The 15,947-nt window shown below is 45.7% G+C and overlaps 1 protein-coding gene across 1 annotated transcript in view; it reads right to left on the minus strand.

The window, feature by feature from the left end:
- The window catches only part of WDR19 (WD repeat domain 19), a 2,828,275-nt gene that overhangs the window by 818,133 nt on the left and 1,994,195 nt on the right, over window positions 1-15,947 (minus strand). Inside the window, exon 25 of the mRNA XM_069631788.1 lies at window positions 11,953-12,099. Coding sequence (XP_069487889.1) covers window positions 11,953-12,099 — 147 coding nt within the window. The remainder of the gene's footprint in view (window positions 1-11,952; window positions 12,100-15,947) is intronic.

Here is a 15,947-nt window from a genome sequence, read left to right on the forward strand (position 1 = left end):
CCCCGGTAGCATTTCATGTCACAAATACGCGTCTATTGAGTAGACCGAACTGTCAAAAAGTGATTGCAACCGTATCCACAGTATCGTGTTTTGTTCATAACACCGGTTCATTCAAACACAGGGTACTTACCTTGAGACATACTGTACAAAATGAATTGGTTAGTTGTAGTATATTTAACTTGTGGTTTTGTTTAAAGTTTAATAGAGGTGTTGTGTTTATAACTGATGGTTTAAAAATAAATGTACTTCTATTTTTTACCTGAAACCTTGAGTCAGTGTTTGCTTGAGTCACAGTAATTATGGTCCCTTTGTGTAATTTCTGCTACTGCTCATACTCTTGAGATAAGCCTGGCTGCTCTGCTACTGCTACCACTATAACTTAGTAGTACGGGCTTGTACCAAAGGTAAACTTGTATTGCCACCTGTAGTCTTAATTGTGTGTAGTGGTCCCTAAGGGTACTGCACATGATTCTGCCTAACACAGGCTTCATATTTTTAAAGGAATTTCAACCCCCCTGTTTTCTAAATTCTCTCTCCAGTTATGTCTGAGAGGTCTCAGGCTCCGGCATCTCTGCTCACCACTCTTCCGGCAGCAGGTAAAGGTGTAGCTTCTCTTTAGGGCTTATAGTCAAACAACCAGGCTGGTCCCCTCCATAGTTTTTATTAGTCTCGAAAGGGCTTGACTGTGCCACTCCCTTATTGTCCTTTTTTTCCTTCCTTAACCTCCTCTCTTTTATTTGTATGTAACATTTTATTGGTTTTAATATCACATAACCAACATAAACACATTGCCTGACATTGCATCATAAGGTTTAACAAAGAAAGGATCCCATGATTAGGCAGTTTTAGTCTGAACCTAGAGGAACCGACCATCCACCTTGCCCATCCACCGCTGCAACTACCCTACACTCCCCCTGCTCCTCCTTCCCATTTGCCCCAGACTTTCCCAAATTCCTCAGATAACCCCGTGCATTGTACACCCAACTTCCATGGTGTAAGGAAATCATGGTGGCAACATTGAAGACAGACACAAGTGATCACAGTTCAAGGGTGTTTATTAAACTTTGTGCAGGTTGGAAAAACCCTAATCTAAACCTAAATCTAAGATGGGAGCAAGCGTCGACCATCAAATGAAAATAAGGCAGTACTTGTGGCGTCTTGTCAAAATAGATAGCCTATACTAAGATAAACCTATTGCCAAATTCTTACAACTAAATACAGAAAGAGTGCAGGATAGTGTTTTCAAAAGAAAGAAGTGTTCACAAAATAATATGTCAGGATGTGATTGCCAGGGGTCTTCCTTCCCCACGTTTTGAGCATGGGATAAGGTGGCGCTTCTCAGCACAGCACACGCTCGAGTTCAGTATCAGCTATCGGGTTCTTTGATGGTCAAGTCTCTTTCACTAAAAGTCTCTTGCCTTTGAGGGCCTGATGAACTCGACGAACAAACAAAAAGTTCTGTTCCACATGTACATTGGGTGATGGCTTCACCCCTGGGTCCCCCTCTTCCGGGAGTAGAACCCTCAAACAGTTCTTATTGATATCAGAACCTTCGGTGGCTAAGTATCCTGATTCCAAGGGTCTGATAGTTCCAAAAAAAATGAAACAACAAACAAAAGTTCCTTTGGAGTTGCACTTGAGGTGAGGATTCATCACTCCTGGGTCCCCCTGTCTGGGCGCAGACCCCTTTCGATTTTTTCATCTCGAGTCTCAGCCTCCCTTTCCCAGGGTCACTATGGCTTTGCACAAAGACAGTTCACCTTTTTATTTTCAGCAGTCTTAATGTCTTTTCAAACAGTTCTCGTGGACATCCGTCTGCCGGGTTCACCTTTGTCAACACACTTTTTCTTAGGACTTTAGACTTCGCCCCTCTTTATTGGCATCCCTCCTCCGGGTTCACTCTTGCCACTTTTCACTTTAGCGGGATTCACTCCCCTTTACGTTCTCAAAGGTTTTCTCTTTTGATGCGGGATTCACTTCCCTTGCTTTCTCACGATGCAGGATTCACTTCCCTTGCTTTCTCTACAGTTCTTAGGTCAAAGGCTTTCGACTATACAGGGATTTTGCTAGACCTCCAGTATGACCACTTTGACCAGTTTTGGCGGCTCTCCTGGGGCCTTCTGGTATCTGTACTTTTTCAACATGGGAGCAACCAGAGTATCGCGACAAGGCGTTCGAAGTTTAGGAAAATATTTCCCAAATTTTCGCCTTTGAGATATGGTTGAAGTATGCATTGGGGTAGCAATGGCCTTGCTTGTAACTCAGTCTAATTAGATTTTCCTGGAGTCTATTCTCGGCTTGTATCTGATGCGCTGCCAAATTGGCGATGACATTGGATAGATCAGCCTTTTCTTTCGGGGGTGGGGGTAAGGGTTGCCCAGGTGTTGTCCAAATAAGAGTAAAAACGACTCTCGACCCCTTCGGATAAGGTTTCAAAATCCTTGGATCCTCTGATTCTGAGTCTGTCGAAGGAGTCGATAGGGATAGATTAGGTTTTAACCCTGATGGTCCCACCTTCGATGGAGACTGAATACCACGGAAAAAGAAAGGCTCGGAGGGAGGTGGATTGAGAGCACTGGATCTGATGAAAGAAAAGATCGGATTTTTAGAATTATCCGGTCCCACGGTTGGATGTTATAATGAGACAGTGGAAGGGTATCCAGTAAGACTTGAGTCTTAAAGAACAGATCCTGTTGACTAGATGGAATATGTAACTGCGAGGATAACACCTCTTTTAAAGTGGATACACGGTCAGAATCTAGCAAATCATCTCGCCGGGGACCGGAGCGTATACAGGGCGGCACTAAGTGGAGGACATATAACGGACGGAGTAGGACAACATCAGAAGCCTCGAGGCCTGGAGGGGACGACCGGGGCGCGGGAACACGGGCGTCTCCTACACTCCAGGTACGCGGAGAAGGGGGCAGAGGGACCGGGCGCACGCTACGCAGGGGAAGGCCCCACGCACCCCAGGCAGACCTGAAACAGAGAAGCGGATACCCCCGGTAGAGAATCAGTTCCGATACTACAGAAAAATCTTACTGCACCTATGTCAAAATCTAGAGGGAGGGCAGTGCAACAAGACCAGCAAGCATCACAGAAAAGAGGGGAGCAGAGCCTGACGCAACTGTGGGGGCCAGAACACCCCAATCCTTCCATATCCACTAGGAAGAAGACCCCAGAGGTCCATTCCGCGACACAGAGCACGGATTCGCAGGACACAGGGACGGCATCTAAGGAAGACATGAAATCGTGGTTCGGGGAAGCTCCAGACGCAATTCCTAGCAACAACACAGTCACAATTCGAAGCCATGAAAAAAGACATGTGAACTGCCATACAAGAACTACGAACAGAGATCACGAGTCTGGGAGAAAGGACGGACACCCTGGAAAAAATAACCCAAAACTTAGACGAGGAGGCACGTCAGAAGGCGGAACTCCAAGAACAACTCTTGACCCGCACTCATAACCTTGAATTACAGTGCGAGGATCTAGAAAATAGATCACGAAGAGCGAATATAAGAATAAAAAATATGGCGGAAACGGTGGAGGACAGACACCTTAAAGAAGCAGTGCAACAGGTCTTTAAAGAAATCTTAAACGCAAACGAGGAAGAGGAAGTAGGAATCGACAGGATCCACAGGGTGGGTCCAAAGAGGATCGGACCTGGCACCCAGCCAAGGGACGTACTAGTTGCCCTCTCCTCATATCCCCAGAAAGAACTAATATTACGGAAAGCCAGGTCAATGGAGCACATCAGGATGAATGGAGAAGAGGTACAGCTATACCAAGATTTGGCACAGTCAACACTACAGAAACGCAGAGAAATGGGTCCGGTGGTGAAGCTCCTAGCGTCAAAACAGATCCAATATAAATGGACATTTCCTTTTGGACTCCTGTTCTCATGGAAAGGCAAGCAATGGAGAATAACGACATGTGAGGAAGGGAAACAACTACTGGGCATGCAAGATCGAGAAGTAGAACAAGGAGAACAGAGAGATAAAAGACCCCAGAAAAGATTGGAATGACACTAGATGAGAGTAGAGAAAAAGGGGAGAGCTCCGACGCCAAAAAAGTTATGACAAGAAAAGGGGAAGCTCCAGAAGCCCCCATCGGGTAAATACGGCACGCCCACGCAGACTTACACAAAGAAAACAAGATGGCAGATGATGATTTTTTCCAAAAGATAAGGTGCGGAGGGGGGGAGGAGGGCTCCGGCGACACCTATTGGAATCCAGAGCGTCTTAGAATACCCTACAAGTTACCCCTGTGGTCAGATGAGCATGGCGCACACAGCGAAACGCCTGAGCGAACATAGGAACCAGGGCTCATGACAGGGCAGTTTTGGGGGGAGGGGGGAAGGAAGGCGAGTTGGGGCATGCCTTGGGGAGGGGAGGAGGAATACTGGGAACCACCATAGCTCAGATCATAAGGCTCAACCAGAGTCTTTCCATTTATGGACGGGATGGGTATCAAGGTACTAACATATAACATCAGAGGCCTTAACTCCCCTGTCAAAAGGAAAAAAGTGGAACACTACCTAAAACAAAACAAGTACGACATAATTATGCTACAAGAAACACACATAAAGAGACAGGACAGGGGAAAGGTGCGGCTGAAGGGTGACCACCAGATATTACAGACAAACGCTAAGGACAAAAAGGTGGGAGTCCTGATCGCATTCAGGGACTCCATAAAGGTACAAGTGCTCCAAAAAGAGGCTGATACTCTGGGCAGATATCTCCTAGCCAACACGATTATAGAAGGTTGCCCTCTAACTCTGGCTGCAGTATATGCCCCCAACACAGGACAGAGGGTTTTCTGAAGGACATGCTTGAGAAGCTGGAACACTTCGCCACAGCGGAGATAATATTGGGGGGAGACCTGAACATCGCAAGGGACCCCTCTTTAGACAGATCGACCCCCAGACAGCAGGGGCAAAGCCCTCCCTCGGAGGCCCTAAAAAAAGAAAATGTCTAATATGGCTCTGGGGGACATCTGGAGACACATAAATACTAATCTATGAGGATATACATATTATTCACATGTACACCATACGATGTCTAGGATAGACTACCTATGGGCCTCACCTGGCATCCTGGGCAAAATACGAAAGACAGATATCGGACCATATCACTGTCGGATCACGCCCCTTTGTGGGCAGAGATAGCACTAACCCCACGGACGCCTGGGCTATGGAAATGGCGACTCCCAGAGGACATAATTAGAGATCCTGTAATGGGGAATAAAATTCAAGAACAAATCACTGAATACCTTACAAGTAATAACCACCCTGGCATATCGATTGAAACACAATGGGAAGCTCTAAAGGCAGTAACCAGGGGACACCTAATCGCATTGAAGGCCCAAAAAGAAAAGCTGAACTATCAGTGGGAGAGGGAGCTGGAGGCCAAAATTGGGAGCATTCAGGCAGAAATACTGCTGAAACCAACTATAAAGCTACAAAAAGCCCTGAGGCACGTCCATGGTCAGTTAGAAGCGATCCGCACTAAGAAAGCTGAAAGGCACCTACTGAGGCTAAAACATTGGTACTACACTAAGGCCAATAGAGCTGATAAACTTCTAGCTAGACAACTTAAAGGGAAGCAACTAGATAGGACCATATTGGCCCTCCGCGACGATAAAGGGAATAGAAAGACCCAAACAACCGAAATGGGGGAGATAATGGAGCGGTTCTACAGAACGCTGTATTCCACAGACCATCCCGATGAAAATCTCCAAAAAGCATATCTGGAGGGGGTGGACCTTACAGTGCTATCCGCCACAGAAAAACTCACATTAGATAGGGACATAACGATTGAAGAGGTCAATAAGGCAATCAGAGACCTCCCCAGAAACAAGGCCCCGGGTCCTGATGGCTACACAGCGCTATTCTACAAGGAATATGGGGACATACTGGCCCCGACCTTGACCGAATTATTTAATTCCTTCAAAGAAAAACACGACATCACCCCAATGATGAACGAGGCCAAGATGCTGGTGATACACAAACAGGGGAAAGATCCCGAGTCTCCGACCTCCTATAGACCAATAGCATTGATAAATTTAGACGCCAAGCTGTATACTAAGATTATGGCCTACAGACTTACTCAAGTGCTACCAAAACTGATCCATCAGGACCAGTCTGGTTTCGTCCCCGGACGACAAACACACGATATTATTAGGAGGGTCCTCCACATCGTGGAAAAGATAGGAATAACGGGCACGCCCGCAGCTATACTAACTCTGGACGCAGAGAAAGCGTTTGACCGAGTAAATGGTCCCTCCTGTTCCACATACTGAGGAAAATGGGCATAGGAGAAACATTCATAAATATGATAAAAGCCAATTACAAATCCCCCAGCATTAGAATAGCGGTGAATGGGTTCCTGTCTAATAAAATACTAATTGAGAGAGGGACGAAACAAGGTTGCCCACTATCCCCCCTATTATACGCAATTTTCCTGGAACCACTGCTAGCACGAATAAGAGACAACCAAAACATAAAAGGAATAGACATGGGAGGTATTACCCACAAAACTGTGGCATATGCTGATGATATGTTAATAATGTTGGGAGATCCCGAAAACTCTCTCCCTATACTAGTCCAGGAGATAGACAACTATGGCTCTATATCTGGCCTCAAGATAAATAGACAGAAATCCAAATTACTGACACTGGCGGGAGACACAACCCGAATCCAATCGGTAGCAGGCTCCCTCCAACAAAAAATCGCTACGACTGGGACCAGATACCTGGGCATCACCTTAACACATAAAATACAGCAATTATACTCCCAAAACTACCCAAACCTGTTGCAACAAGTCAAACGGGACATGGAAAGGTGGAACCCGTTATCGATATCATGGTGGGGGTGCATAACGGTCGTCAAAATGACCATCCTACCCAAACTCTTAAATCTATTTCAGGCCCTACCAATAAGACTACCGAGGGCTTTCTTCAAATCCCTAGCGAAAGCAGTCAAGGAATACATCTGGCAAGGGAAAACCCCTAGAATTTCAAGCTCGGTACTAACAGCCTCACGAAAAGAAGGGGGTTGCGCTCTACCCCACTTTAGAAGGTACTATGAGGCAGCCCAATTATGGATTCCGGAAGAGTCCCAAAAACTGTGGGTTGCTCAAGATAGGGCAGTGGCGAACGACCCGACAAGACACATGCTATGGGCAGGAAAGACACACAGACATCCCAATCTACGCATAAGCGAAATCATGCAGGCATCATTGGAAATATGGGACGGTGCAACTAAGAAAGGTACACTAACTAAAGACCCAGCCCCTTTCATGCCCCTTTTTAGAAACCCAGAATTTCCGCCAGGTCTAGAGAATAAGGCATTCCAAAAGTGGGAGGAAGCGGGTTGCAATGTGGTAGGGGATATGTATCAGGAACAACAAATAAGGACCTTTGAAGATTGCACGACCCTACTGCACCTGAAGGGGACGGATAGGTATAAATATGACCAACTGTACCATTGGCTAGACACACCGAGAATAAGACAAGCAGCCACCAGAGAATTAACCCCATTTGAGCAATACATCATGTCAAACGACGGGTCCAAAAAAGTTTGTATCAAATACATATGGTTTCATCAACTCCGTAGGAGAAAAGGTCACCTGGCAATATATTAAGAGGTGGGAAAAAACCCTGAGAAGGACGATCCCAAAGGGACAGTGGGAATACACGTGGGGGATGATATCTAAACTAACGAGGGCCATCCACTCGAAAGAAATGTGGATGAAAATTCTCCTACAATGGCACTATACCCCAGAGAGGATCCACGGAATGTTCCAGGACTCTCCCAATGTATGCTGGAGGGGATGTAGAGGGGAAGGGAGTTGGAGACACATTTGGTGGGATTGCCCAAACAATATTGGACAGATGTGAAAGGCCACATGAGCTCAATGTTCCAGGGGGCCGAGACTCTGGGGGAGGAGGTGTGGCTATGTGGGATTTGGAACCCGAAGGACAAAACCCTCTCCAAAACACAGAAAAGAAACTTCATGGGTCTTTTAGTTGGGGTGTGGTTGGAAATCGCCCAAAAATGGAAGCAATGGTCCCCGCCCGTTGCAATAGACTGGATAAGAAGAGCATGGTACCATATAACAATGGAACATATGACATACAACCTACAACCTACAAGGGAACTATCAGAAATTCAGGGAGGATTGGTCGGACACTTTGGAGTACCTACAAAGCGACTATATGGAACAGTGGTGCCCACATAAAATTAGAATTCTTGATATGTTCAGATAAGTCACTGACTCTGCAAACAGAAGCTAAATAGAACGGTGGACATTCCGGGGGGGGGGAAGCGAGGGGGGATGGAGGGGGTTATGTTGATTGTTCATGTTGTAAAACCAATAAAAATATTTGTTTTAAAAAAAAAAGAATCTAGCAAATCAACAATTGTATTTTCCCCTTCTGGTGGTACCACAATTATTAGCATGGGTTTCAATTTGTTATCAGTTGAATCAAATCCCAACCCTGACACCATATGTGAAGAACTCATGGTGGCAATAGTAAAGACAGACACAAGTGATCACAGTTCAAGGGTGTTTATTAAACTGTATGCAGGTTGGAAGAATTCCTAATCTAAACCTAAATCTAAGATGGGAGCAAGCGTTGACCATCAAATGAAAATAACGCAGTATTTGTGGCATTTTGTAAAAATAAATGGGCTTTACTAAGAAAAACCTATTGCCAAATCCTTACAACTAAATGTAGAAAGAGTGCGGGATAGGGTTTTCAAAAGAAAGAAGTGTTCACAAAATAATGTCAGGATGTGATTGCCAGGGGTCTTCCTTCCCCATGTTTTGAGCACAGGATAAGGTGGAGCTGCTCAGCAAAGCACATGCTCGAGGTTTCCCCAGCACGAGCCGACAGTTAGATATCAGCTATCGGGTTCTTCGATGGTCAAGTCTTTTTCACTAAAGGTCTCTAGCCTTTGAGGGCCCGATGTACTCAACAAACAAAAAGTTCAGTTCCACATGTATGTTGGGTGATGGCTTCATCCGTAGGACCACCTCTTCCGGGCGTAGACCCCTCAAACATTTATCTTCGATATAAAAACCTTCGGTGGCTGCGTGTCCTGCTTCCGAGGGTGTGATAGTTCCAAAAAAAAGAAACAACAAACAAAAGTTCCTTTTGGGTTGCACTTGAGGTGAGGATTTGTCACCCCTGGGTCCCTCTCTTCCGAGGGCAGACCCATTTCGAATATTTGTCTCGATTCTCAGCCTCCCTCTTCCGTGTTAACTATGGCTTTGCACAAAGACAGTTCACCTTTTTACTTTCAGCAGTCTTAAAGTCTTTTCAAACAGTGCCGGGTTCACCTTTGTCAACAAACTGTTTCTTGGGACTTTGCCCCTCTTTAATGGCATACCTCCTCCGGGTTCACTCTTGCCACTTTTCACTTTAGTGGGATTCACTCCCCTTTACGTTCTCAAAGGTTTTCTCTTTTGATGCGGGATTCACTTCCCTTGCTTTCTCACGATGCAGGATTCACTTCCCTTGCTTTCCCTACAGTCCTTAGGTCAAAGGCTTTCGACTATATGGGGATTTTGCTAGACCTCCAGTATGATCAATTTGACCAGTTTTGGCGGCTCTCCTACGTCCTTCTGGTATCTGTAGTTTTTCAACATGGAAGCAACCAGAGCTTCTCGAGTAACACCCACTTGGAGCAGCTGGTTTGCTCCTTTTCTATTCACAGTTCTTTGAACTCTTCTCAATCTGCCACTTGGCAGGTTTTGTTCAACACAGTCCGGTTTCTTATCGGTTTCCCCTTGTCTACCTGTGAACTATGGCAAAGCCCATCACTGATGTTTGGCACCCTGGGGTGTGGTGGGAACAGCAGCCCCTACAACTTCCCCTCACCAGACAGCCCTTCTGCTGCCTCTTGGGAAGTACTTGCCCTGCCGTCTCCTTGGGGCAGACTGACCATGGTTCCTAGGGGCAAAGCGGGAAAGGGACGAAAACCCCTGCCCGAGATGACGGCTGTGCGGAAGGCTGTTGCACTGCTAGCCTCAAAGACTTGGCAGTCACCTTAGATGACTGAACCTTCTGGATGGCATTGTCTGCCTTAGCTCCAAAAAGGTTTTGACTGTACAACGGCATAACCAACAGCCTTGTCTGGATGTTGGCTGCAAACCCTGATGTCCTCAGCCACAAGTGGTGCCTGACCACTGTGCTAGTAGCTATGGTCCTTCCCACACAGTACGCTGTGTCCAGTCCTGACTGCAGCATCTGACATGCCTCCTCCTTGCCGTCAGACACCAACGACAGGAAGCTGCCCCTCATCTCCCTCTGGGATATACTCAGCCACATTGTCCACCGCCTTCCAAAGGCCGAAGGTGGACTTCGCTGTGGTGCAGAGGCATTCATGGCCAGCGGTGCAAGACTGCTCAACGCAAACACCTTCTTGCCCCATGCGCTGCACCTCTGACTTTCCCTGTCCAGTGGAAGGAACGGGAAGGTAGATGTTTTCAATCGAGCAGTCGCAGCCTGAACCACCAAGCTGCCAGGTGACGCAAGGGAGTAAGGAAAGGCCAGTTCTGGCGGAGCGGGAAAGTGTTTCCCCATCAGATCCCTGTCCACTGCCAAAACAGAGGCAGGTTTCTCCCAAACCCCCAATATGGGGGCCTCTACTGCCACATTGAAGGACAGGAGCATCTCTTTTTTGGGGCTATCGTCCAGAATATCACAAAGTTCATACTGAACCTAGGACCTGGACGCAGAAGATGGCCCCAAAGAACTGGCCACCTTAGCCATCAAGTGCTGGAAGGCGGCAGGAGACTTTTCTGGGGTGGGCGCTGACAAAAAGTCCATCTCCGGGGAGGTGTCGAGGCCACAGGCCCCCTGCAAGTCCTCTCCCAGGACCAGCATGTCCTCACATTCCTCATAGAGTTCTTCCAGGAAATTCACCTCCCTAGAATCCATAGGTTTAAGCCCAAAACGGACCTGGATAGATGGCATACATCCTCGACATGAAGGCGTCCCTAGGGGGTGGGATGTATTCCCCAGAGCCGCGGTGTCCACGGCATCAGTCACCGCCGATGACATGCCACTCCCGGAGGCAGGCCTGTCAGCACCTAGAGACCTCTGTCTGGTCCAGGCCCGCCCAAGCCCCTAGTTGCGTGGGAGAGGTCCCCAGAGGGTACCCTGCCGGTTGCAGCAGATGCGGTGGGACTCTGCAGTGCCGTAGCTGGAGCTGACAGTGCCATCGCCTGCGCCACAGCTTCCAACGACAATGTCACCATCCCTGATGATCCTGCAGGCAAGGAGTTCCCTACCTGAAAGTAATATTACATTTGATATCCCAGACTTGTACTATTATCAGTGGCAAGATGGAATATACCTCAATTACAGTCTAAGTGAGAACCACCAACACGTATGATGTGGTTGACCAGAGTGTGTCAATTCTTGACAATGAGAAGATCACCAATTTCTTTCACGATAAGTAACTTCTAGGTCACCTGGTTCCTAAGACTAAACTCCAATGTTTGTCTGGGACCTATGTGTTTGTAGATAATTAGGGCTCAGGAATGGTTTGACCTGAAAGAAATCTCTTGGGTATGCCCCTAATGTTATATGTCTAATGTTTCGAAGACATTGCTTGTTTGTTTTCGTTCTTATAGGGAGGAGATGGTGAAGGAGGGAAGCAACCCAAGATTTACAAGTAAATGCTGATGTTGTTATTTTTGGTTATCTAATAAAGTTTTGTTAGAAAACAAAATCCAATCTAACTGGTGACTAAAAAAACACAGACTTAGAGACAACTATAGAAAGCTCAACTCACATCTTTCTTAATCAATACACACAAACTGTCAAGTGTACTTTGGATCTTTTTAGCCGAGCCATACATATAAACAATTTCTATAAATGATTGTAAGGAAACCAAGTTTAAAAGAACATACATTTCTAATACAAAATATCAGTTACCTGGCCACCATCTTGGCTCCATCGAGAGATTGAGTTTCTCTTACTATACCAACCGCCTTTTCTGGATTGTTAAGGTGATCAAGGTGGATGCGGATGAGGTTGTCCCAGTCTTTGGCATTTTCATAGGCGACGGCTGCTTCCTTGTATCTGCATACAAAACAAATGAATACTTTAAATGTATTAAATTCAAACATGTATGTAAATGGCAACACGACTCAAAATGACACATACCTATATGTGGCGGTCTGCCATGCGTTAAAATCACCAATTGGAAAACATGCAAAGGCAATTATTAGTATAAACTTGTTTGCAGCTTAAAGAACCCTGCATCAGAGTTTTATGAAAGAGAGCACTATTCAGATAACAATGTTACAATTAAAAACACATGCACCTGCGACAGGCCACTATCATATCTTACAGAGTTTTATTGATATATTTAAGAAGCCCAGTGATCTACGTTGGCAAAAGGTCACTATTCTTGCAGTTTTATGTGAGGAACCCAGTGATATTTGTAGACATTCAATGTTACTACAGGGCAGCACCACAGTCTCAAAAGGGAGTCACTGAGAATATCATAATTACATACGCAAGTTCATATAAAACATTCTTCAGATTTTGAACAGAGGTTAATTTTTAAACTATTTGAATACTTAATTGATGATGCATTCATAATGCAACTCCCAAATGCGTGTAGCAAATATTGAAACACTGCAAACTGGGAGGGCCCACTAGGGGGTGACGGAGAAGGGAGACCTGCGCAGGGGGCAGTCTGGAGGAGATTAGTCCACCCCCTACCCAGTCTTTCAATGTGCAGCCGGTCCCTCTGCGGTAAGGCTTGCTACTAAGTAGCGGGCCGGAGCAGGAACCAGAGGCCTTGAGAGAACGGTGGAGAGAGGCCCTCACACCCAAGCTGAAGAAGTGGGCCGGGCCTTCACCAGCCTACAGGGACAGCTTCCGGGGTCAGGTGCCCGATCAGCACTGGAGAAGGAGATATCAGCGATGAGGAAGCAGCAAAAGAAGGAAAGGAGTGGGCCACAGATTTCAGGTGAGTGCATAGGAAAAGGTGCAGGTCCCCCTCCCTTGTCCTTTGGAGCACAGCGGGCTGCCTGGAGGAGGGGTGAGGAGACTGGGAGGACGACTAGAGGTTTGGACCTGGTGCCAGTGAATCATGACAGGAAGCCCTCAAGACAAGGACTGGGCATGGAAAGGGAGAGGCCAGGTTTCAGGGCCTGGATATAAAAACCCTAGATGTGTGCTGTTTTTAAAGGGAAGAACAAATTACTCTTCTTTGGTAATGTCCTTTCTGATGGCTGTCCACCCACATATTCTTCATCTTAGCTATATTCCTGCAGCTTCAGCTGAATCACTAAAACATTTTACCAGCAGGGAGTGCCATGCAACTTCAGTATCATTCGACAAATGTACTCCTCAATGCTGGATGTGACGCCAGCGTCCAAATATAGCTCGAAACACGCCCCATAACCTCAGTTTCTGTCTTTTTATTCCCATGCTCAGAGGCATTGGGGAACTATAAAGAAACTCAACTGAAAGAACTCTCCATCAGAGGGGTACGCTGGGTGGCCGATGAGGGATCAGTGGGAGTAACATCCATCAGAAAGAACATTACCAAAGGTAAGGCATTTGTTCTTCTAATTGATAGTGTTCTCCCACAGATTGCTCATCTTAGACTCCAACAGCAGTAGTGCAGTTTCCAAATGAAGGGAGAGCAATGTCAAAGAAAACTGATCAGATCACAACATTTCGGAGGACTGCTCTGCCAAAACGGTCATCCTGACCAAACAGAAAATCTAGGCAATACTGCATGGCAATAGTGCTGACGACACTCAGGCGGCATCACAATACACCACCTCTCGGACAAGATTCAGGTGCCCTGAGACTCCTATAGTGGTGATGGGCACAGAAGAAATATTGTATAATATACCATGCATAAAAATATACCCAACGATGATGATAAAGGTTTGACCAGGGCCGCGACCATATGAAAGAATTCTACTTTCCTCTGGACAATAGACCTTATTCTGTGGTCCTGAAACCAAGCACAAAATGGAGTTTCTTCAACAGCTAAATCTTGTCTAAATGCACGTATAGCTAGACGGGTGCCTAACTGGCATGAAAGCAACATAATAGTCTCCATCTGAGTGAATGGAATACTCAAATAGCATTCTATTAAAAGTTGTTTTACCATATTCCAGATTAGGTTCAATGCTCAGACCGGTAATAAGAGGAAGTTATGCATTGAAAGGAGCAATATCTCATGTATGGTCAACAATCTTGGCTTTATTGCCTCCACTGAAGCCTTCTCATCAGCCTTAGCAACATTGTGACTATTATCTACAAGATGCGAATAGCTCAAATCACACAGAATTTTAACTATACACTTAAGCATTAAGATCTACTTGCCAACCATTGTTTCGAATACATCATATATAATAGTCTGATACGTATACCTATACAACAACTAGGTCCAATTTCACACCATGCATGGGTTGAGTCATTCTAAGCTCAACCTAAGGAAATGTATTAGTTGTTAAGTTATGAACCACTGAAAGTTTCTTTAAGAACGTCATTTCTCCTCATTCTATTTTTTTTAAAACTGCCTTTATTAGTTTTCATGAACATCATAAAATCAACAACCAAAAACAGTACAGACGGCAACAGAACCCCCAACCCCCCTGCAACCCCTCCCTCCTCCCCTCCACCCCCCCCCCTGAGTACAATAACATTTGCACCCCATCTATTTGACAGACTCATGATCTGAACCTTCGGAAGCATCGCTAGTGGCCTAAAGCAGGTAGGCTACGTATTGTCCCCAAATGTCGTACGGCCTCGAAGCCGGGTGTACAATCGCTCCATATTTGGCTTCCATGTCATAATAATATAAAATGCCTTTTCTCTATTGCTCATATAAAGGCCACCCTCCTCCTACAAAGAAGGAAAAAACAGATCGACTACCCCTCTCTATAGTCCCTTCCTGGGCATCAGGCAGTTAAATCGTACAGCTACTTTCTTATTTGGTAGAGTATACCTCTTTTAACAAATACACCTTATTTGCAAGTCATACATTTTTATTTGTTTGCTTCAATTTTTTTTAAAACATAAAAAAGACATGTGATCACTTACAACATATTCAAATATCGTACAAAACCTTTGGCTATATAACATGCAAGAGTATTTTTACAGTCACTTTCTACTAACTTCTTTTTTACTCTCGCAGGATTTGTTTTCAGATCATTTTCAGTGCAATCGATCATCTCCAGTGTGTCTCTGTTTTTGTTTGCCCAGTTCTCCAGCGTTGCGTTAGACTCTCCTAGCAGTTCTTCGTTAATGATCTTGAAGAATACCGGCTGCAGAGATAAGATGATTTTACGGAACCGAGCTAGGCTGTTCCATTCCACCACAGCTCTTAAGGACAGAAGACCTAGCTCTCTCTGTATGGTCTGGACCGGTGTTGAAGTAGGGACACCCCGCGCTCTCTTCCAAAAGAGTCCCTCAACCCTGGGCCATGCTGTCTCTGGGATGTTTATAATGGCCTCTGCACGGTAGGTCAGCAAAGGGACTACTTTTGATTTGTAGAAGTTCAGCACTGGCTGTATAGAAAAGTGGCTGTATTTCTTGCTGAGAGCCATGGCTTGACTAGCCAAGTTCTTCGCTTTCTCACGGAGGTGGTTCACCATCAGTGTTTGGACTGCGCTGTTGTTTAGCATGACTCCTAAGTATTTGAAGTGCTTTAATTGCTCAATTTTTGTGCCGCCCAAGAACCATTTCAGTTTTTCCTTGTGTTGTTTTGTTTATTCAAAACACATTATTTTTGTTTTCCCTATGTTGATTTCCAAATCTTTCTTGTCAATGTATTGTTGCAGGCTATCCAGCTGGCGTTGGAGGCCCACCGGAGTCTGGTCTATTAAGACTAGATCATCTGCGTACAAAAGACGATTTAGCCGAACACCCCCTATGGTCGGGGGAAGGATCTTATG

This window comes from Ambystoma mexicanum, chromosome 6q (genome assembly GCF_040938575.1).
Source record: "Ambystoma mexicanum isolate Mex_15411 chromosome 6q, UKY_AmexF1_1, whole genome shotgun sequence".
In the NCBI taxonomy this organism is placed as follows: domain Eukaryota; kingdom Metazoa; phylum Chordata; class Amphibia; order Caudata; family Ambystomatidae; genus Ambystoma; species Ambystoma mexicanum.